Below are 22,802 nucleotides of genomic sequence, written 5' to 3' on the forward strand. Positions count from 1 at the left end.
TCCATAAATGGTTCAAAAATTGCATGAACCCTTGAAAATAGTCGAGCTTGATGTGATTGGAAAGGGAAACGCCATTGTCCCACACCTGTCCTTAAGGAATTCCTGCTGGGCTTTTTTTCAGGTTTCTGTTGGGAAAAGTACCTCCTACGCCTCCCTTCTCTCTTCTTATGAAATGATTGCGAAGCCTCTCTCCCCCCGCCCCTTACTTACCTAGTCTGGCCAGGATCCTCGCACTTGAACTTGGTCCTTGCCGCTCGCTCACTACCTTGTACATCGCCTCTCCAGGCTTCGTGATGGCAGCCCTGCCCCCCCTCTCTCTCCACCCTCCCCTCCCTCTCTCTCCGCCTCTCTTTAGACCTGAGCATGCAGAACTCAGAGAGTGGATCGGATTCCCCGGCTTCCGTGGCGTTGTGCTCGTCGGCGGCTGCCCAGGCGCCCGTGGCCCAGCCAGTGACAGCCTCTCCGCAGGTAACAGATCAGGCTGCCTGTTGCTTAGGCAGTCCCGGGAAAACCAGTGCAGCCAGGGTGGACACATCCACCACGGTTTCAAAAAGCATTTGAATCTGCAGAGCCTGGCATCTCTATTCTTCTGAATTGACTTCCCAGCTCCACGGCTGCTGCTGTTGAAATGCACCCTCATGTTCCTCCCTCTTGCCATGTTATCTGGCTTTTCCACCATTTGTTTTAAAAGGCCCCACCAAGGAATTGGTGAAATGATCCAAACTCAGAACCAAAGCCCTTCTTGGACTCTGATCGACTTCATTCTCATCTGCTAGCGGCAGTTTTCTGGTACCTTGGAAGTGAGCCTTCTACGCAGAAGTGAGAAGTCTTAGGATTGGTTCATAATTGAATCTAGCATTAGAAGTGGCATATTCTTTCAAATTTGCGGAGAATTTTCACATCAAGGTTCTCCCAGCTCCTAGATTTCCACAGTAGTTTGGAATACACCAGAAAATAGACATAAACATAATTCTACATGAAACTGAAGATAATGGAACAGACCAGAAATCGTAGACATATGCAGAGGCCCACTATCCATGATTTACAAGTCTGAAAATTAGGAGCTGGACAGAAAGAATTGGTACAGGCAAAAAAGAAAAATAAAACCCATAATTCAGCAAAAGCAAGTAGATAGACACTGAGACCAGTTATTCAGTTTGGAATACGTAGTCGGGCATGTGTGGCATTTATTTCTTGGAAGTGTGGCCACCCCAGCCTGGGTACCTAGAGGGTGTGATCACCTGCGGCTGTGGCCTCACTGTTTCCTTGCCCACCGCATCTGATGCATGGGCCCTCCAGCTCCTGTTCCCTGGGGTCCCTCTCACCAGCCCAAGTCTCAAGTGCCCCAGGTCTGGGTGGCAGCCGCCTTCAGTCTGGCGACTGCAGGCAGACTGGTCCCAGCATTCTGCCATGAGCTCCATGTCCATCCCAGGCTCCAGGGCTTCCACCCCTGCCGGAGATGGGTCCAGCCCCCCAGCCCAGATCAGTGGCTGCATCCCCCACCCCTTGGGCACCTGCCTCGCCTGCAAGCTTCCTGAAGAGTGAGCACCCAGTGCCTCCCCAGTGAGGGGCTTTCTTGCTCCCTCCATGGCAGGATGCACACTTCCTACTTCTCCTCTCAGCCCCACGCTGTCCCGCAGAACTTCCCAGCACAGTGGGAGTGTCCTGCCACCAGCGCCACCAGGCTCCAAGCACCAGCAGTGCAGCCAGGGCTGCAGAGCAACTGAAATTTGCAGTTCATTTCAATCGAAGTGAATGTCAGTGGCCACAGAGAGGCACAGCTATTACCTTCCATATTGGATGCCTCAGCTTTGGAGTGTGTGCCTGCAAGTCCTCAGAATTCTTATGTATTTGAGGTGACATTCACACGACACAGATTTGCCATTTTAAGGTGAACAGTTTAGCAGTGTTTGAGACATTCACAGTGTCTTGCAACCTCCACTTCTGGCTAGTTCAAGGACATCTTCATCCTCCCAAATAGAAAGCCCCTCCCCATTAGCAATGACCCTCCATCCCTCACCCCCAGCCCCAGGCAACCAGGAATCCACTCTGTCCCTGCGGATCAGTCTGTTCTGGATGTTTCACGTAAATAGAATCACACACTGTGTGTGCTTCTGTGCCTGCCTCTCTCACTGAGCGTCACGTTCTCAGGGTCCATTCACATTGTGTTGAGACTTGGGCTTCTCTCCTTTTCCTGGCTGAGTGATGTTCTCCTGTGTGGATGTACACTTGGGGTTTGTCCTTCCATCCTGTTGATCTCTGTGTGCCATCTGTGTTCTCTGTGTCTTTGGGGGCGAGTTCACGGAGGGCTAAGTGTGTGGAATTCTTAGTGCAGTGGTGTTCATGAGGCCAAGCTCTGCAGAATAACTGCACCTGGTTATGCATAGGGTCCACGAGGCCAATCACAGAATCATAGTCGACCAAATCCCTCCTATTCCTCCCTCCCCTCCGGAGTGCATTTGATCCTTTCCGCTTTCTTAGCTTTGTCTGTTCAACCAGTTCTCCAGCAAAGTGACAAAGCCATTCTGGGGAGATGGCCCAGGGGCCCAGAGAGCAGCCATGGAGGCCAGGAGGGGGCTGGCCCGAGTCTGGGTTAAGGAACTTCCAATACTGAGATGCTGGGACTGCAACCTAGCAGTGACCTCTCTGGGCTTCCTTTCTTCTCAAATGAGGGCAGGTCGAGGGTGAGAGACACAGTGGGGTGTGACCCAGCCTGTCCGGGGAGGCAGTGTGGCTGGCACCCAGTTCTCAGCCCACATCACCCTGATGACTACAGACCCCAAGGAGACAAAGCTGCTGGGGGCATGTGTGTGCCCTCCTTCTTCTTAACTGCTCCCCTACATACGTTTCCATTAAGCGGCAGCAGGCATCGTCAGGCCGGCTGTGACCTGTATTTGTTTTCAGGATTCACGTATGATGAGCCTAAATGTCCTCTCTCCTTCCCTTGTAGAGGGTGTTGGTCCAGGCAGCGGGCTCGGCTCCCAAAGGGGCCCAGATGCAGCCACTCTCCCTCCCCAGAGTCCAGCAGGTGCCACAGCAGGTAACCACAGCACAGGGGATGTGGGACACGGTTGGCATGGGATGCCTGGGAGCCCCCATCCGAATGACAGTGCTTCCTTTCCTGTTTCGTCGTTTCCTTTTGTGTGACATGTTTGGTTCCTTACCAGGAAGTTCTCTTTGGAAGTGTTAAAAAAAAATCTGTTGCTGCAGATAGTTTGCTACAAGCCAAGAAAGCTGATGATCTTTATTCATTCAGATCTTCAGCCTTCTGGGCACAAGTGAGCTGCTAGGTAGAGCCTGGGGTGCAACTGTAGACACACAGGCAGATAGCAGAGGTTTCTGAATAGGAGGAACATGGAGCCTCCAGGAGAGGCAGACCCACCCGCAGCCAAGTGCTGGACCCTCAGACAGGTGCCTCTTGTTCAGTTAAATGATTAGAGAACAGAGCTTGAAAGTGTAGGCTTAGCAGCCAGATCACAGCCCAGATCATCAGCTCAGACAGGCAGCGTGATCTTAGCAGCGATTGACAAACCTTTTTTGGAAAAGGCCTCACTGTGCTTTTTGTTTGGTTGGTTGGTTTTGCAGGCCAGACAGTCTCAGGTACAACCATGCAACTCTCGTGGAAGGGATGGTGTGGCTGTGTGCCAATAAAACTATTTGTAAGATCAGGCGGGCCAGATTTGACCTAAGGACCCAAGTTTGCCGACTCCTGCTCTATGTGAGATGCTGAGTTCAAATTCATTCAGGCTCCCATGCAACAGGACCTATGAGCATAGCGTGGAGATGGCGAGGTCCCAGACGACACGCTTTTCCCTTCAAGGGGCTCTGCTCAGATTAGCAAGGTATTTAGAGAGGTTTGGCCTTTCCCTGGTGGCTCAGAGGGTAAAGTGTCTGCCTGCAATGCAGGAGACCTGGGTTCGATCCCTGGGTTAGGAAGATCCCCTGGGGAAGCAACGCACTCCAGTACTCTTGCCTGGAAAATCCCATGGACAGAGAAGCCTGGTAGACTACAGTCCATGGGATCGCAAAGAGTCGGACATAACTGAGTGACTTCACTCCTTAGAGAGGTTTGCCTGATGCTGTGTGATTTGGGGTTTCCTGCAGGAGGAGCGAAGGCTCTGGGGGTGCCCAGCAGGGACCCTGCATCTTTGCCTCAGCTCCTCAAGGGAGGGGCGCGACCATGGCTCCGTGATTCCAGAAGCTTCCCCTGTCCCGTGGGGCTGGGCATGTGTCCACCATTCCTCTCTCTGCTGACCTCTGCATCACGCCGACCTCTGCATCACCCCGGCCTCTGCATCACACCCACCCACTACGGACGAGAGGGATTATGTGTGTGCGCATGTCCCTGGGTTGTGTCCTCAGAGGTGGGAGTCGATCCAATCCTGCCGCTGCATGAAGGTCTACAGAGAGGCCATGATGAGACCTGCCCCTGATTTCCTCATTCCCAGTGAGCTTGAATCAAGCGTGCACTAAGCCTCCCTCCACAGCGGAGTCCCCACACAGAGCTCTGGGCTCCATCAGAGCACCTGCATCCCCCAGGGGTCATCAGCTGAGGCTGTGGACTGACAGAGGAAGGAGGGGCCCTGCCCTCTACCCGCAGCCCCCAACCCCTACTCCAGGCCCAGCACTCCTACTGATTCTGCTCAGACCTTCACAGTCTCTCCCCAGAGGGGTTCCCAAGGCCCCTCCCCCAACCCAGCTACTGGGGACTGCCACTAGGGCACCAAAGAGGGTGGTGCGGGGGTGATAGAGCAAGTGAGCCACTTGAACCCCTTCCCTGCTGGCGGGTGGGAATGATTGGGAGTGGGATCAGACGCTCCAAGGTCCCAGTTCTGTCCACATCTGTGGTGTCCACCATCAAGCAGGACCGGCCCCTCTGCCCAGTGGCCAGTAGACCCCAGGCACCATCGCCACCACCACCTCCCGCCCTGTTCTGCATCTCAGCTCCCAGGTGCCAGCGGGGCTCCTCTCCGCATGGAATAGGGGCCCCAACCTGCTGCAGTCATCCCTGTCCGGGCTAATCCAGAATACGTGGCCTCGACGTGACCATCTCTCCTAGTTTTCAGACATGCCAGCCAGGGGTGGAACAAGTGTAACGTGGCACTAAGTGTTCACAAAAGGCAATAGGAGATATTTCCACCTGAATATTCTGGAAACCGTGTAACACCAAGTGTCTGCTGTTGTTTCAGGTCCAGCCGGTGCAGCACGTGTACCCCCCCCAGGTGCAGTACGTGGAGGGCGGGGACGCCGTCTTCACCAACGGAGCCTTGTACGTGGGTGTCTTCTCCCCTCCCCAGGAAGGGGTTTACAGAGAACCAACCTGGCCACCATGCCTACTAAGCTCCCCTGGCAATGGGTTTGCCCACAATCTTCTCCCTTCACCTCCTGGTGGGGTGACCCAGCTATTACACCCCCATCAGGACATCTCAGCCCAGTGGAGATATCAGAAATCATAGGCCTTTGTGGTTTTACTTCAAGGAAAGGCAGTTTTAAAAAGCAGAAACTCCAGTCCACCCTTGAAGTCTGGAGAGCCCACCTTCGAAACCCAGAAACCATTTCCATCTCTGCTTTTTCATTGTGGCCTCTGTTAGCCTCTGGCTTATCTTGATGTTTTGAGAACTTGATCTTCTACTTGTCAAGGACGTCCAGGGCTCTCTGCTTTTGAACTCTGTGATGCTTGGGGCAGAGTGATGCAGTTCCCAGAAGCTCACTGCTCGGCATGCATCCTCATGCCTGCTTCTGACTCTGGTTTCACAACTCCCCGTTGGGGTCCTGGGAGGGCGTGGGGGGCTGGCTGTGGTTAGAGATGTGACTGCTGGGATCCTGAGTGTCCACAGCTCAGCGCTGACCCAGAGGAGGATGAGTGAACCCTGGGGCCCCAGCAGGCTCTGGGGGGCACTCTGGTGGTAGTGTCCTGGTTTGACTGCACTGTGGTCAGAGATGATGTCCCCCGGAGACTGGAGGGACCTCCCTACCCCCAGAGGGGCCTTTCCTCAGTCACCCCTGAGGAAAAACCCCTACTGACCTCCTTTCACTGCAGCAGGCTGGACATCAATGCACGTGGTTAATGATTTTATCCAGATGTTAAAGGAACGTCAGACGAATTCTTGGAATCCTTTAGATATTCTTTTTATTAAGCAATTACATTTAAAAAAACAACTGGCCTTCTGGGTTGAAAGAACTAGATTCTCAGGAAGCTGCAAAATGAGCCCAGAGTCCCTTGTACCATTCACCCAGGCTCCCCATCCCGCTCCCTGCCGCCAGTGGTGACAGCATCTGTGACTGCAGGACACTGACATTGGGGGTATTCAGCTTCACCGCCCTTACACGCACTTGTGCCCATGAGCCTCTGTGTGTGTGTGTGGGTGTGGGTGGGTCGGTGGGTGACTTTACATCATCTTATCCCAGGGTAGCCCTCCCGTAACCAGGGTCGGGTGCAGTCCCGCCCCATGCCCCCAGGGGGCCCCCGCGGGCAGTTTGCACCTGCGGTTTCTAAATGACCAGTTGTGTCAGCTGGGATTCCACGTGCTTTCTGAGACCCTGGCTGTGAACTTGGCTGTGTTGACAGTCCGTGGCTGACTTAGCCATGCGCTCGGTGCCCTGGGCCCCAGCATTGACATGACGCCTTTTCCCTCTCCACCAGGCGGACGGCCTACGCCTACAACCCCGAGCCTCAGATGTACGCCCCCAGCAGCGCCGCGTCCTACTTTGAGGCCCCAGGCGGTGCCCAGGTGACCGTGGCAGGCTCCTCCCCGTCCGCAGTCCCCTCCCACAGCATGGTGGGCATCACCATGGATGTCGGGGGCAGTCCCATCGTCTCCAGCGCGGGAGCCTACCTTATCCACGGGGGGATGGACGGCACCAGGCACACCCTGGCCCACACGTCCCGCTCGTCGCCAGCTACGGTATGTACATCCCGGGCTCTGGAGGGGGCAGGTTAAACACCCAAAAGCAGCAGGATGGTGAGTAGAAGGCAGCTGGGACCACGGGCGTTGGGCCCCACCAGGCTCAGACAGGTGCCCCCCTCTGTGAACCTGGGGTCCTCCCTTGGTAAAGACAGAGTGGATAGCCAGGCAGCTGCTGGGAGCGATGTTGCGAGCTGGCGGACGCTACTGGTGCTGGTGTTCCACCATGACCACGGTCATCATCGTCAGCCTCTAGGAGGTGGAGATCGGCCCTTCCCTGCGGAACTGGGCTGAACCAAAGCAGAGCTATATGGGCACCCCTTGCCCCTGCCCCAACCGTGGCTCATTTGCTTTGGAAATGTATCTGCTTTGAAAACCCTATGTCCCATACTTACTCTAATTTTTAAAATTAGCACAGAATAGAGTGACCCGCTTGGGTGCACAGAGAGAACTTCTGACGCACACAGACTCGGGTGCCTGTCTCTACCTCAGAATACGGCATGGTGGCGTTGCCCCCGGAATTCCCTGAGTACTTCTTGGTAGTGACACCCTCCTCTCACCCATGAGCCCTGTCACCCGTCGGTCTGTCCTCCGTCGCCGCAGTTTTGTTTCGGTCGGCGGGATCACCCCCAAGACCCCCACTGTGGCCAGCTCCTTTCCCCCAGTGTGGATCCTGGAGAGCCTGGCCAGTTACCGTGTGAGTCACCGGCTCCCTCCTGTTCCTCAGTCGTCTTCCTTTACCCGAAAGCTCATTCATCCTTTCGCCGGCCGAGGGCCACCTGGGTTTTCCAGCTTTTCCTGATTTTGAATAAAGCAGCTAGAAGTACTCACATGCACAGACACAAGTTTTGCTTTCTCTGGGGTTAATCAGTGCCTACAAGTGGGGTTGCTTGCTCCTATGGTAAGTACATGTTTAACTCTATCCAGAACCACCCATGCTTTCCTGCGCAGTCCGAGTTCCTCCCCCAGCCAGGTGTGAGCTCCTCTCGTCCACCTTGTCGCCAGCATCTTTCGTTCTCAGGTGTCGTCAGCATCTTCTGTTTTAGCCATTTTCATCAGTGTGCGGTGGTATCTCACGGTGGTTGTAATTCGCATTTCATAATCACTAGTGATGGTGAGAACCCATTCATGGGCTTTGCCTCTCATATATATATATTCTCTGGGGATGTGTCAGTTAAAGTTTATTATTATTTTAACTGTGTTGTCTGTTTTCTTACTGTTAATTTTGAGAATTGTTTGTGTATTCTGGATTCAAGTCCCCTGCCAGATTTGTGATTTGCAAATATTCTTTCCCAGTCTATAAAGTGTTTTTTATTCTCTTACAAGTTCTATATAAATTTTAGATCAGCTTATCTATATTTACAAAAAAATTCCTAGTGAGATTAAATAGCCTTAAGCTATTAAGTGATTAAATAGCCTTAAAGCTCTATATCAGCTTGGAGAGAATTGACATCTTTAAGTATCTTTTGGGTTTGGAGCTATTGTAAGTGGTATTGATTTTTAATTTCCAACTCTTCACTGCTAATGTATGAAAATATAGTTGATTTTGGCTCTTGACTTTGCCTCCTGAGACTTTAGCAAACTCACTTTTTAGTTCTAAGAGTCTTTTGTGGTCTGCAAATAGGAACAGTTTTATTTCCCCCTTTCCAATCTGGATGACTTTTATTTCTTTTTCTTGCCTTGCTGCACTGGCTAGAACATCCTGTGCGTGCTAGTTCACTTCAGTCATGTCCCCCTCTTTCCGATGCTATGGGCTGTAGCCCACCAGGCTCCCCTGTCTATGGGCTTCTCCAGGCAAGAATAGTGGAGTGGGTTGCTGTGCCATCCTCCAGGGGATCTCCCCGACCCAGGTATCGAACCCATGTCTTATGTCTCCTGCATTGGCAGGTGGGTTCTTTACCACTAGCGCCACCTGGGAAGCCCAGGACGTCCTGTACAATGTTGCATATGAGTAGTGAGGGTGGATATCCCTCAGGGAAAAGCTTCAGTCTTTCATCCTCAAGTGATGTTACCTGTAGGGTTTTCACAATGCCCTTTTTCAGGTTGAGGAAGTTTCCTGCTATTCCCAGTTTGCTGAGAGTCTTTATCATAATTGGATGTTGAGTTTTGCCAAATGCTTTCTTTTCATCGATACAATCCTGTGCTTTTTCTTCTTTAGACTATTGATATAATGGGTCAATTAAAAAATACCTTCCTGTTTCTGTGGAGGCCTAATTTTCAGTAGAAGAGGATGCTCTAACCTCATCCCTATTCTCTCAATCCTGATGTGTTTCAGGGTCACCGTGATATCAGAGGCTCCCCAAGTCTTGCTGGCCTCTCCTTTCTATGTCCAGAGTATGGGCACTGCCCTCCCCGCCATCCCGGGGCACCGACAGCCTGTGCCTCCCCACATGCCCTCTAGAGCCAGGCAGTGGGTGCCGCCCGCCCCACCATCCCGGGGCACCAGCAGCCTGTGCCTCCCCACCTGCTCCCTAGAGCCAGGCTGTGGGCACTGCCCGCCCCGCCATCCCGGGGCACCAGCAGCCTGTGCCTCCCCGCCTGCCCCCTGCAGGGCCCTCAGCACACTGTCAGAGGACTGGCTGGCAGACGTGAGCATGGAGTTGCTGTCAGTAGGGAATGTTCCTCACAGACATGATGCCTCCACATCAGCAAACTGCATTCGACTCATACTAGTGAATAAACTAGGGTCACAGGTCACAGACCAACTGCAATCATAGGTCGTGATGTTCTCTGTGGTCCACACCACCCTACCACAAACAAAGGCAGCTCAGACCCTGGGCTGCCCAGTCACTGTGGTCTGATATCTGGGTTTCAAGTTTTTTAATTGATTGGAAATCCATGGACAGTCTATATTTTGACACTCTACCCTGCTCTTCCAGGACTGATTTTATTTTCTTGAGCTCCAAAATCACTGCGAACAGTGACTGTAACCATGAAATTAAAAGGTTCTTGCTCCTTGGAAGGAAAACTGACAAACTGAGACAGTGTATTAAAAAGCATTACTTTGCCAACAAAGGTCAGTCTAGTCAGAGCTTTGGTTTTCCCAGTAGTCATGTATAGATGTGATAATTGGACCATAAAGAAAGCTAAACACTGAAGAATTAATGCTTTTGAATTGTGGTGCCAGAGAAGACTCTCGAGAGTCCCTTGCTACAAGGAGATCAAACCAGTCAGTCCTAAAGGAAATCAACTCTGAATATTCATTGGAAGGACTGATGCTGAAGCTGAAGCTCCAGTCCTTTGGCCACGTGATTCAAAGAGCCAACTCATTGGAAAAGACCCTGATTGAGAGCAGGAGAAAGATTTTTCCTCAGGGAAAGACTGAGGGCAGGAGGAGAAAGGGTCAACAGAGGATGAAATTGTTGGATGACATCATCAACTCAATGCACATGTGTTCAAGAAAACTCAGACCGTGAAGGACACAGAAGCCTGGCGTGCTGCAGTCCATGGGGTCACAAAGAGTTGGGCACAACTTAGCGACTGAACAACAACAGTATGTAGAATCTAAAATATGTTACAAATGAATTTATTTACAAAACAGATTCCCAGACACAGAAAACAAAGTTATGGTTACCAAAGGGGAAAGTGGGTGGGGGAGGGATAAATTAGGAGTCTGGGATTAGCAGATATAAACCACTATACATAAAATAGATAAACAACACTGTCCTACTGTACAGCACAGGGAACTATATTCAGTATCCTTTGATAAACCCGAATGGAAAACAATATGAAAAAGAATATATATATTTTAGTTGCAGTATCTGGGGCCTTGGGACGACAGATTCAATTTCTGCAGTGTGCAGCCTACAGCAGATGTGTCTGAGATGTGCCACTAGAAATCCTAGGAGTTTCTTGTCTGAGTCATCAGAGACTCAGCTCTTGCATTCAGGACCCCAGCAAACATCCTGGCTCTGAGCACCTGCACGCGTGGGCATAAAGGAGCCAGACCTCACAGCCTCCGTCCAGCTCTGCGAGAAAACCGCCACACAGTCACTGCAAGCAGCTGTGTCTGTAAGGGACTGGCTTCCATCTATGCTCAGAAAGACTGATGAGAGCCCATCCACACCTCCTTGCGTCTGGCCTGGCTTCCCACGCAGGCCCTTCCATTCTCATGGCGCCCTTCCTGGTGGCCCACGGGGCTGGTGCACCAGCCACGTGGCCTCACAGCTCACAGTGGCTCAGCAGCTGCAAAACAGCTCTTCTCTGTAGCCTGTGTTTTCAGGGAAGATCGGGATATCTTGACGGCAAGCTCACATGCCTACTGGGCTTTTGCTAGAGGCTACCTTTCCCTCTGGACAGACCTTTGTCAAAATACCACAAGAAACATTTTGCCAGCAAAAGCACATCCATTTTTTTCTCTAAAATATTCATCATGAGACTTCCCTGGCAGTCCAGCAGTTAAGACTCAGTGCTTCCACTGCAAGTGAAGTGGGTTTGATCCCTGGTCAAGGAACTAAGATCATGCAATCAACCAAAACAATAAATGAATGAATAAATAAATAAATAATCCATCATCACTTTTTATCTGTTTACAAGACTTTTTAAGAGAAATTTTAGGTTTATAGAAAAAGCTAGTTCAGTTCAGTCGCTCAGTCATATCCAACTCTTTGTGACCCAATGGAATGCAGCACCCCAGGCTTCCCTGTCCATCACCAACTCCCAGACCCTACTCAAACTCATGTCCATTGCATCAGTGATACCGTCCAACCATCTCATCCTCTGTTGTCCCATTCTCCTCCTGCCTTCAATTTTTCCAAGTATCAGGGTCTTTTCTAGTGAGTCGGTTCTTAGCATCAGGTGGCCAAAGTGTTGGAGTTTCAGCTTCAGCATCAATCCTTCTAATGAATATGGTTGGATCTCCTTGCGAGTTTTCTCCAACACCACTGTTCAAAAGAGTCTTCTCCAACACCACGGTTCAAAAGCATCAATTCTTTGGCACTCAGCTTTCTTTATGGTCCAACTCTCACATCCATACATAACTACTGGAAAAACTATAGCTTTGACTAGATGGACCTTTGTTGGCAAAGTAATGTTTGTGCTTTTTAATATGCTGTCTAGGTTGGTCATAGTTTTTCTTCCAAGGAGCAAGTGTCTTAATTTCATGGCTGCAGTCACCATCTGCAGTGATTTTAGAGCCCCCCCCAAATAAAGTCTCTCACTATTTCCATTGTTTCTGTATCTATTTGCTCTGAAGTGATGGGACCAGAGGCCATGATCTTAGTTTTCTGAATGTTGAGTTTTAAGCCAATTTTTTCATTCTCTTCTTTCACTTTCATCAAGAGGCTCTTTAGTTCTTCTTCACTTTCTGCCATAAGGATTGTGTCATCTGTGTGTCTAAGGTTATTGATATTTCTCCCAGCAATCTTGACTCCAGCTTGTGCTTCAGTCTAGCCCAGCATTTCTCATGATGTACTCTGCATATAAGTTAAATAAGCAGGGTGACAATATACAGCCTTGACGTACTCCTTTCCCAGTTTGGAACCAGTCTGTTGTTCCACGTCCAGTTCACTGTTGCTTCTTGACCTGCATACAGATTTCTTAGGAGGCAGGTCAGATGGTCTGGTATTCCCATCTCTTTAAGAATTTTCCATGGTTTGTTGTGATTCATACAGTCAAAGGCTTTGGTGTAATCAATAAAGCAAAAGTAGATGTTTTTCTGGAACTCTCTTGCTTTTTGGATGATCCAGCAGATGTTAGCAATTTGATCTCTGGTTCCTCTACCTTTTCTAAATCCAGCTTGAACATCTTGAAGTTCATGGTTCATGTACTGTTGAAGCCTGGCTGGGAGAATTTTGAGCATTACTTTGCTAGCAAAATGGTTGTCTGAGGAAGCCTTACAAATAGCTGTGAAAAGAAGAGAAGCTAAAGGCAAAGGAGAAAAGGAAAGATATACCTATCTGAACACCGAGTTCCAAAGAATAGCAAGGAGAGATAAGAAAGCCTTCTTCAGCGATCAGTGCAAAGAAATAGAGGAAAACAACAGAATGGGAAAGACTAGAGATCTCTTCAAGAAAATCAGAGATACCAAGGGAACATTTCATGCAAAGATGAGCATAATAAAGGACAGAAATGGTATGGACCTAACAGAAACAGAAGATATTAAGAGGTGGCAAGAATACACAGAAGAACTGTACAAAAAAGATCTTCATGACCCAGATAACCATGATGGTGTGATCACTCACCTAGAGCCAGACATCCTGGAATGAGAATCAAATGGGCCTTAGGAAGCAGCACTATGAACAAAGCTGGTGGAGGTGATGGAATTCCAATTGAGCTCTTTCAAATCCTAAAAGATGATGCTGTGAAAGCGCTGCACTCAATATGCCAACAAATCTGGAAAACTCAGCAGTGGCCACAGGACTGGGAAAAGTCAGTTTTCATTCCAATCCCAAAGAAAGGCAATGCCAAAGAATGCTCAAACTACCACACAATTGCATTCCTCTCACACACTAGCAAAGTAATGCTCAAAATTGAACCTAAACCAGAGAGTTCCCATAATTCCCCACCCCATACCCAAGAGTTCTCCTTATCATTAACATCTTACCAAGTTTGGTGCATTTGTTACAGCCACTGAGCCAATAGTGACACCTTATTTTTATTAACTAAAGCCCCTGGTTGACATTAGGGCTCCCTCTTTGTGTTGTACGTTCCATGGGTTTTGACAAACATCTAACGATATTGTCACTTTTGAATTTGGTTTTGCACATTTCTTTGCAAAGAGGGAAGCAGTATCCCTTTGAAAGATCTACCTGAAATTTTGTCTTTGTTCTGCTTTAAGTGACAAAATTAAAGAGTGCTACTGGAAACTCTGGCACTTATTCTAAAAAGTCTCAGTTAATTTTCCAGAGAAGTCATCATCCTGTTCAGAGTGACACAAACCCATTCATCATTCGTCAAGGGATACATGGGTCACCACTCAATAAAAGCCTCTTTCTAATTTCCTTCATCTTTTCCTTGTGTTCTTGCTTTCTTTCATGGCTCCGTATGCAAATATCCACAGTGTGTGACCCCTGATTGGCTCCTGGTCCACAGATGGGGCTTCTGATTGGTTAATAGTGTTGAGTGGGGGCTAGTTTCCAGGTCTTGGGGAGGCCATTGGGTCAATGAGGTCAGTGACCATTTGGGGAGGCTGGCTGAAGGGCCTATAGGAAAGCTTTGTGCTCTTTTTGCACCTTTTTTTAAGTCTGGAGTTATTTCCAAACTAAAAAAAAATTTTTTTAAGTTTAATTGATGAATTAAGAAGTAGAACTACAATATTTTAAGTTCTAGGAACTACAAAAAGAGCTAAACATGTTTGTTAGCCTTTAGAAATGACTACTTAGACTTCCCTGGGGCTCCAGTGGCTAAGACTCTGCACTACCGACGCAGGAGGTCTGGGTTCCATCCCTGGTCGGGGAACTGAGATCCCACATGCCACAAGGCACAGCCAGATCCAGGCTTGAGATACTGGTCATTGCTGGCCCTTTGCAGGGGTGATCTTGGTCTCTCAGGTCATTTTAATGAGATTACTATGTTATGGATGGAATGACCATTTGGGCGGACGCTATTGAACTCAAAGGAGAAGTAACTTTCACCCTCCCTTAGAAGACATGAGTCTAGTCCTTATGTCAGGCAAAACCTTGCCAGGATTAAACAGGAAAGGAATTTTTAAAATGCTAGACTAAATTTCAGTATAGGTGTGCGTGTATGCTCAGGTGCTCAGTCATGTCCGTCTCTTTGCCACCCCATGGATTGTAGCCGTCCAGGCTCCTCTGACCATGGGATTCTCCAGGCAAGAATACTGGAGTGGCTTGCCAGTTCATTCTCCAGGGATCTTCCTGACCTGGGGATCAAGCCTGCGTCTCCTGTATTGGCAGGTGGATTCTTTACCACTGAGCCACCTGGGTGATCCTTGGAGAAGGGGACGACAGAGGTTGAGATGGTTGGATGGCATCACTGACTCGATGGACATGGGTTTGGGTGAACTCCGGGAGTTGATGATGGACAGGGAGGCCTGGCGTGCTGCGGTTCATGGGGTCACAAAGAGTCAGACACAACTGAGCGCTGAACTGAACTGAACTGAAAACTTATCTGCTCTCTGCTATTACATTAAGTTCTTGAGACACTGTATCTTTGATCATAAGTCCTTAAGCATTGTCTCCCCACCTTTCTCCAGAACCCCTAAAGCATGACATGTGTGTACCCTTTTCCGCAGGCATTCTGCTAATAATTCTTGCAGTGGAAGCCAGTGAAATTAAATCGCCAAGGAAAAGGAATAAGGGCTGCACTGTGCCCGATCAAAAATAAAGATGGAGGACTTCCCTGGTGGTCCGGTGGCTTACACTTTGCCTTCCAATGCGGGGGCTGCAGGTTCAACCCCTGGTTGGGGAGCTAAGATTCCACATGCCTTTCAGCCAAAAAGACAAAACATAAAACAGAAGCAATATTGTATCAAATTCAGTAAAGACGTTAAAAAAACAAAAAAGGTCCACATCAAAAAAAAATCTTAAAAGAAATAAAGGTAAAACTCCTGGTAAGTCAAGAAATATGTATTTGTGTATATATATATATATATGTATAACATGTATATATATGTTGTATATGTGTATTATATATACATAATATACATAGTTATATACACATACATAATATATGTATAATATATATGTATAACATGCATCCATGTTATACATAATACCAAGATGTAAAGGAATCCTCAAAAAGTTCAGAAAACAGAAATGATTTTAAGGAAAGCTGCCTTGTTGGACACGACTGAGTGACTTCACTTTCACTTTCCACTTTCATGCATTGGAGAAGGAAATGGCAACCCACTCCAGTGTTCTTGCCTGGAGAATCCCAGGGATAGGGGAGCCTGGTGGGCTGCCATCTATGGGGTCGCACAGAATTGGACATGACTGAAGTCACTTAGCAGCAGCAGCAGCCTAGCCCTGGGGTGGAAATAGGGCACCTCTATGTCCATCTTTGGCTCTTCCTTACATGTTGGACATGTGCAGGTACCACTTTGATTTTAAAAAAAAATTAACAATAAGAATTAAACTCCAGTGGAGTATAAAATTAATTTCCACTTTAAACACTAACTTTTCCAGCCCCTGAGAGGACTGAGCAAGCCTTTTGTACTTGTGCAGTGAGAATCCCTGGGCCAGGTTTGTAAGCAAGCCTCCCCTGTCACTCACCCCCCCCACCCTCCCCCCACTAACCCCTGCACCCCGACTCCCTGCCCCGACTCTCCTTTTCCAAGGATGCTAGCTGGTTGGGTGCTGCTCGGGACTGGGAGGTGGCACCGCAGCGCCCTCTGCTGGATGCACTGCGCTGTGCCTTCCGTCCTAACTCCAGGGCACCAACCTCTCCATCGGAACTTGGGGAAGGAGGGATGTTTTCTTGAACTTCACGACCTTCAGAAGTGTCCCAGATGTCTTAATTTTAAAATGCAGTGAACACCTTGGGAGGTTCCACTGTGAATCAAGTTAATTTAGTGTATAATATCAGTGGGCTTGTTCAGACCCTGTTTACTAGCTAGAGGGGTTTGAGGATGGCCTTACACAGCAAATGTTCATTTGTATTCTTTTCCACAATACTCAGAACTCCACGCCTTTTCGCAGTCAGTCTTACGTATGTCTGGCACCCTCTCAGGTGCTCCATGCGATCTAAATTGTTTTCATGGGCTTCCCAGATGGTCCAGTGGTTAAGAATCGACCTGCCAATGCAGGGGACACAGATTCAATCCCTGGTCTGGGAAGATGCCACATGCCTGTGTGCCACAACTGCTTACTGAGCCTGCACTCTAGAGCCCACAAGTCGAAACTGCTGAAGCCTGTGCACCTTAGAGCCTGTGCTCTGCAGTAGGAAAAGCCACTGAAATGAGAAGCCCTCGAACCGCAACTAGAGAGGAGCTCTGGTGGCCCATTCGGTAAAGAATCTGCCTTCAGTGTGGGAGACCTGGGTTCAATCCTCAGGTTGGGAAGATCTCCAGGGGTAGCACATGGCAACCCACTCCAGCATTCTTGCCTGGAGAATCCCCATGGACAGTGGAGCCTGGCAGGCTGCAGTCTATGAACACATGAAATGCTGTTTTTCCTTGAAAGGATGACAGACAAATTATGATTATTCAGACTTGCAGATCTTGCCCGCATTTTCTCAAAAATGAACGTCTGTGAGCCTGACACATCCAGGGAAACAACTGACAGATTTTATTGCCAATATGTTCTATAAAAAAAATTGAATTTTGGAAAACTGGTATCTTGCTGAAATGACTGGATGTTTTTGATATTGTTTGATGAAATGTGTCAGTATTTGGAAGATCTGCAAATTTGGTGAACCAATATTTTCCAAGTGACCGGTGTACAGTGTTAACAAAGGCATGTGAGTAAAAAGATTCATTCAAATTGCAAGTGAGACTAAAGGTTTTTTTAATTATATAGTTTTTATTGGGGTAAATTTCACAGAACATAAAAATGCCCCATTTTAATTATGTAAAAGGGTACAAACCAGTGGCATTTGGTACATTTTTACAATGTTGTGTAACCATTACCCTATCGAGTTCCAGAACATTCTCAGCAACCTGCACCAGTTAGGAGTCACCCCCCACCCCCACCCCATTCCTTCCTCCCCCAGCCCCTGGCAACTAAACTGATCTGCCTTCTGTCTCCATGGATTCACCTGTTCTGGACAAACGGAAGCCCTCACACGTGAAGCCCTCACATGTGAAGCCCTCCCATGTGGCCTTCTGTGTCTGGCTTCTTGCACTGAGCATCATGTTTTCAAGGCTCGTCTGCGTTGTAACATGTGTCAGCACCTCACTCCTCTGGGGGCATGAATAATATTCTGTTGCGTGTGTGGACCATGTCTTGTTTATCCATTCATCGGTGCCTGACATTTCATTTTTCTGCTTTCTTTGTCATTATGAATAACACTACTATGGACAAGTTTTTATTAGAACACTTGTTTTCAGTTATCTTGGGTCTAATGGCATTGCTGCGATTCATGGGGTCGCAAAGGGTCGGACACGACTGAGCGACTGAACTGAACTGAACTGAATGGCATTGCTGGGTCATGTGGCTTAACCGAATGTCTACCACAGTGGCTGAACCATTTTGCATTCCCACCAGCAATGGACAAGGGTTCCCAATTCCTCCCCATCCTTGCCAACACTTGTCATTAATATTTTTCTTATTTCTTTTACTAACCATCCTCGTGGGTATAAAGTAGTACCTCATTGTGGTTTGGTTTGTATTTCCCTAATGACTGTTGATGTTGAGCGTCTTTTTAATGTGCTCATTAGAGACATATCTATTCTAGACTTTTGCCCATTTTCTAACTAGGTCATCTTGTCATTTTGTTTTTGAGTTGTGAGAGTTCTTTATAATATTCTGGATATAGGCCCTGATTAGACAGATGATTTGCAAATATGTTCCTCCATTCCGTGGGTTGTCTTTTCACTGTCTTGATAGTGTTCTTTGATGTACAAAAGTTTTTAATTTTGATGAAATCCAATTTATCTTTTTAAAAGTTTTTACTTTTAAATTTTACTTTTGGTGTCATATCTAAGAATCAATTCCCAAATCCAAAGTCATGGAAATAACCTTATTTTACATGATTACTTCAGGTTTTCCTCTAAGGGTTTTGTTGTTTTAGCTCTTACATGGAGTCCTTTGATCCATTTTGAACTGATTTTCGTATATGCTGTGAATCGAGGGTCCCTCTTCATTCTTTTGCACGAGGCTATCTATTTATCCCACCACCATTTGTTGAAAAGTGTCTTCTTTCTCTATTGACTGGTCTGAACACCCTTGTTGAAAATCAATTGACCCTGGATGCAAGGGTTTATTTCTGGACTCTCAATTCCATCCCATTGTTCTCTGTGTCTGTCCTGTTCTGGTACTGCACTACTTTGGTTACTGACTTTGTAATCAATTTTGAAATGAGGACTTGTGAGTCTTCCAACTTGGTACTTCTTTTTCAAGACTGTTTTGACACTTGGGGTCCCCTGCAATGCCATATGAATTTTAAGATCAACTTATCCTTTTGAGAAGGCACCTGGAAGCTGTGTAGAGAATTTTGATAGAGATTGCATTGCGCCTATAGATCAGTTAGGAGAGGATTACCCTCTTAATAGTAAGTCTTCCAGTCCATGAACATAGGATGTCTTTATTTGTTCTGATCGTCTTTAAGTTCTTGAAACATTTCATAGCTTTTTCAGTGTACAGTTATTTCACCTCCTTGGTGAAACATATTCTAGGTATTTTATTCTCTTTGATACTGTTTCAAATAGGACTGTTTTCCTCATTTCATTTTCATATCGTTCATTGCTTAAAATAATTGATTTTTGTATATGCATCTTGTATCTTGCAGCTCTGGTGCTGATAGTTTTTTCTGTGGCTCCTTCAGAATTTTCCATATTTAAGATCATGCTGTCTGAAAACAGAGGTGGTTTTGCTTCTTCCTCTTCCATGCAGATGCCTTTTATTTCCGATTTCCTTTTATTTCTATGGCCCTGGCTAGAACTTCCAGTACAATGTCAAATAGCAGTGGTGAGAATGGACATTCTCAGCCATGGTCAGAAGAGGTGGTGGGTGAAGCGGAAGCCCCTGGTTCCTGAACACGGCTCCAGGAACTGGTCCACCTGGACTTTCTGAATGCGCTGGGCCTGCTTTTTACAGAAGCATCTCTGTGGTCTTTGCCTCCCCTGGGTCCTGAAGGGTCATTTCTTCCAGCAGAGCTCATGTTTGCATTTTCCATGAAAGAGTTGGGCTCAGGGGCTTCCCTGGTGGTCCAATGATTAAAAGTCTACCTTGCAAGGCAGGGGACAGTGGTTCAATCCCTGGTCCAGGAAGATCCCATATGCCTCGCGGCAACCAAGCCTGTATACCACAATTAGAGAGTAGCCCCTGCTCTCCGTAACTAGAGAAAGCCTGCTCACAGCGACAAAGACCCAGTGCAACCAAAATTAAAATAAAAAATAAATTTAAAAAACAGTTGGGCTCAGATGGGGTTGCCACACATGACCAGGTGTCTCTTCCTTTGCACAGACCTGCTGTGGCCCCTCAGCCCACACCTCTGAGAGGCCTGAGATTCTATTTCAGAAGCCCTCTCCCAGGAAGGCCCCCCCTTGTAAGCTGCACATGACTCCCCGCCAGTCGGTCCCACCTCTGTGACCCCAGGAACCTGTGCCCCCTGATGGCAGGGCTGGGGTCGTGGCCTCTTGGTGTTCTCCCAAAGCCTGCAGCCAGGAGACCCTGGGGATTGCAGCATGACAGGCTGACCTGTAAACCAGCGCCACAAACTGTCCCCACCGTCAGTGATCCTCTGAGTCTCCCAGCGCACTTGACGAGTGTGGGGAGCAGCAGGCGGTTATTATGCTGACTTCGCTTAAACTTGAACTTACACAGCCACTAAGTCCTCCTGTTGTGCGTGCTCACATGCAAACTCGTTAAAATTTGGCTACCCATGTAGACCGGCCCGTGTAGACGGGAGGACCCCACCTGCTGCTGTTGTCTGATGGGCTCTGGGCACCTTTGCATGTGATGAAGTAACACTCCGGGCCAAGGCTTCACTACCCCCTCACAATCCATTCCTCACCTAACCCATCCCCTGCCTGTGTCCAGCCTGGTTTCTGTTCCATAAGCACGCGGATCTTTGTTTGGATATTAATACAAACAAATCTTGGCTGATGCTAACTATCTGATTTCCTTTTTTTTTTTTTCCCCGTTTTGTTTTGTTTCTGCGCACATTTTCTTTAGCTTGAAATGGCGATTGAAAACCTCCAAAAAAGCGAAGGGATCACCTCTCACAAAAGCGGTTTACTCAACAGCCATGTAAGTGTGCGTCGACCTGCTGGTCTGCCCTGCTCTGCCTGTTACCTACATAGGCATTTTTAAAATCAAACAGGGCGTTCCCTGGTGGCCATGACCACAGGTTCAATCCCTGATCCCAGAACTGAGATCTGGCAAGCTGTGCCGTGAGGCCCAAAAAAAAAAAAGAAAGAAAACAATGAGTTGACACCTTTAAAGTGCCAAAAAGGGGAAGGGGGAAGCCAACCTAGAGTTCAGCAAGAATATCCTTCTACAGCAAAAGGAAATCAAGATAGACTCTCCCTTTGTGAGAGGAGAATCCCTCTCCTGGTGGGACAGGGATTAAACTGCTTAGTGTACCTAACATCCTGCCCACCAGGCCTGGCAGAGGATAGCATTGTAATAAATTCATACTCAAGCCACCAGCAAAGAATGATACCGGATTTTATGGGGGCTGCCATAAAGGTTCTTGGCTAATTCTGTGATTAGCTCTTTGGGAAAAAAACAAAACAAAACAAAACAAATTGGTAATTGGAAGGACTTCCCTGGCTGTCCAGTGGCTAAGACTGCAGACTCCCAGTGCATCATGGGTTCAATCCCTCGTCAGGGAAATAGATCTAACACAGTGTGGCCAAAAAAAAAAAGGTAATTTGAGAAAGGGTAAATCAACTAAATCCTACTGATTTTAGCTGCATAAGACCCTTCTCTGTTGGGGACACTGTAATCACAGGTTCCAGGCCAGGATGGCGAAAACGGTCTTGCCTCCCATTGGCTTTTCTGGGCAGGACGGGGGCAGGGGAGGGTGACAGCCCAGAGGCGCAGCTGCCAGGGACAGCTGAGGAGGGAAAGCGCCAGTCTCCCCCAAGCTCCTCCCTGTTCCCTTTACCTAAACGCTCTGAATTCAGCTTTAACTTCACTGGAGATTGGTTCAGCATTCTGAAGGACGGACAAGTGGCAGCAGTCAGAACGGGCTTTGGGCATCTTTTCTCAGGCACTTGGCTTGGGATTGGACGTTCCTTGGAGAATTAAAACATCAAAGAGAAGAAATCCCCATTAGTCAACCCCGACCCCAAATGTGACCCAGCCCCACTTTCATACTGGCTTAAGTTCAAAGGATACTGTTCAGGCCGGGGCGGGGGGGGTGGGGGGGTGGGGAGAGGCAGAAGCCCCACCCACTAGGGAAAGATCCAGACCTTCTGGGTTTGTGGAGGGGCAGGGCACAGGCGTGGCCAGAAGCTGCCGCCCCCAAGCTGAACGCCAGAGGAAAAGCAGCCTTAGACTCCAAGCAGAGAGTAGAAAGTCGTCAGGACACATTCTCTGCTCTGGGACCAGGGCTCTTCAGCTCTGGAGCGGACAGCGCAGCAGCGGCACCGCGTGCGACGCCCAGCGCGCGGAGAGGCGTGAGGAAGGCTGGGTGGGCGTGGCCCCGGGAAATTTACAATGTCTCTGCGAAACGCAGACGCCCTGTCTCTGGCCGCAGGGCTGCCTCTGACTTTCTGACACTTCTCTCTGGAAGGTGGGCTTGCCTTGGCTCCTTCCCCCAGACTAGCATCCGTTCCTGAGTTTCAACTGCGAGCAGGAAGAACCTCTCTGTGTCCGTTTTCTGCTTGCTGGCTTGTTGAGTCTTTTCTTCCATCGGGAGCTTGAGAAGTAGGATCTGGGGCATGGCGACTCAAAGAGAAGAGGAATGAGGTCTCTGGAAAGAGTGACCCCGCGCGCTCACTGGTGGAAAACCGCCAGGAGCTTGTCTGGGCCGGGAGAACCAGGAGAGAGCTGAGGTGTGGCCTGGAGCCCGGCGGCTGTGTGTCCTGCACGGAGAGCCTTTCGTGGTCCTCCCCGGCCATGCTCACTGGAGACAGTTGACAAGGGCGCCACCGACCGCAGTCCCCATGCCCGGGCAGACGAGCCTGGTGCGGGGCAGTGAGATGCCCGGGCCCCGAGAAGGCTGGCCTGTGCTTCCAGACCCATTCCGACATCAGGGTCACCTGAGCTCCCCAGACTGCCCTGGGGGCTTGGACAAGGGGGTGTGTGGGTTGAAGGGACCTTCTGGCTTGGTGTGGGAACCCCCGAGAGAGAAAGTGGGCCCCAAGGCATCTCTGAAACGGGGAGG

The 22,802-nt window shown here is 48.7% G+C and overlaps 1 protein-coding gene across 5 annotated transcripts in view; it reads left to right on the forward strand.

The window, feature by feature from the left end:
• Positions 1–22,802, forward strand: part of RFX2 (regulatory factor X2) — a 90,650-nt gene that overhangs the window by 48,741 nt on the left and 19,107 nt on the right. For 3 of the 5 annotated variants that reach the window (XM_069591368.1, XM_069591370.1, XM_069591367.1), the window contains exons 2-6: positions 356–468; positions 2,951–3,040; positions 5,190–5,269; positions 6,644–6,905; positions 20,642–20,716. In XM_069591368.1, coding sequence (XP_069447469.1) covers positions 364–468; positions 2,951–3,040; positions 5,190–5,269; positions 6,644–6,905; positions 20,642–20,716 — 612 coding nt within the window. In that variant the 5' untranslated portion in view covers positions 356–363. The remainder of the gene's footprint in view (positions 1–355; positions 469–2,950; positions 3,041–5,189; positions 5,270–6,643; positions 6,906–20,641; positions 20,717–22,802) is intronic. The other 2 variants (XM_069591371.1, XM_069591369.1) reach the window with 1 other exon arrangement.

This window comes from Ovis canadensis, chromosome 5, assembly GCF_042477335.2.
Source record: "Ovis canadensis isolate MfBH-ARS-UI-01 breed Bighorn chromosome 5, ARS-UI_OviCan_v2, whole genome shotgun sequence".
NCBI classification, from domain to species: Eukaryota; Metazoa; Chordata; class Mammalia; order Artiodactyla; family Bovidae; genus Ovis; species Ovis canadensis.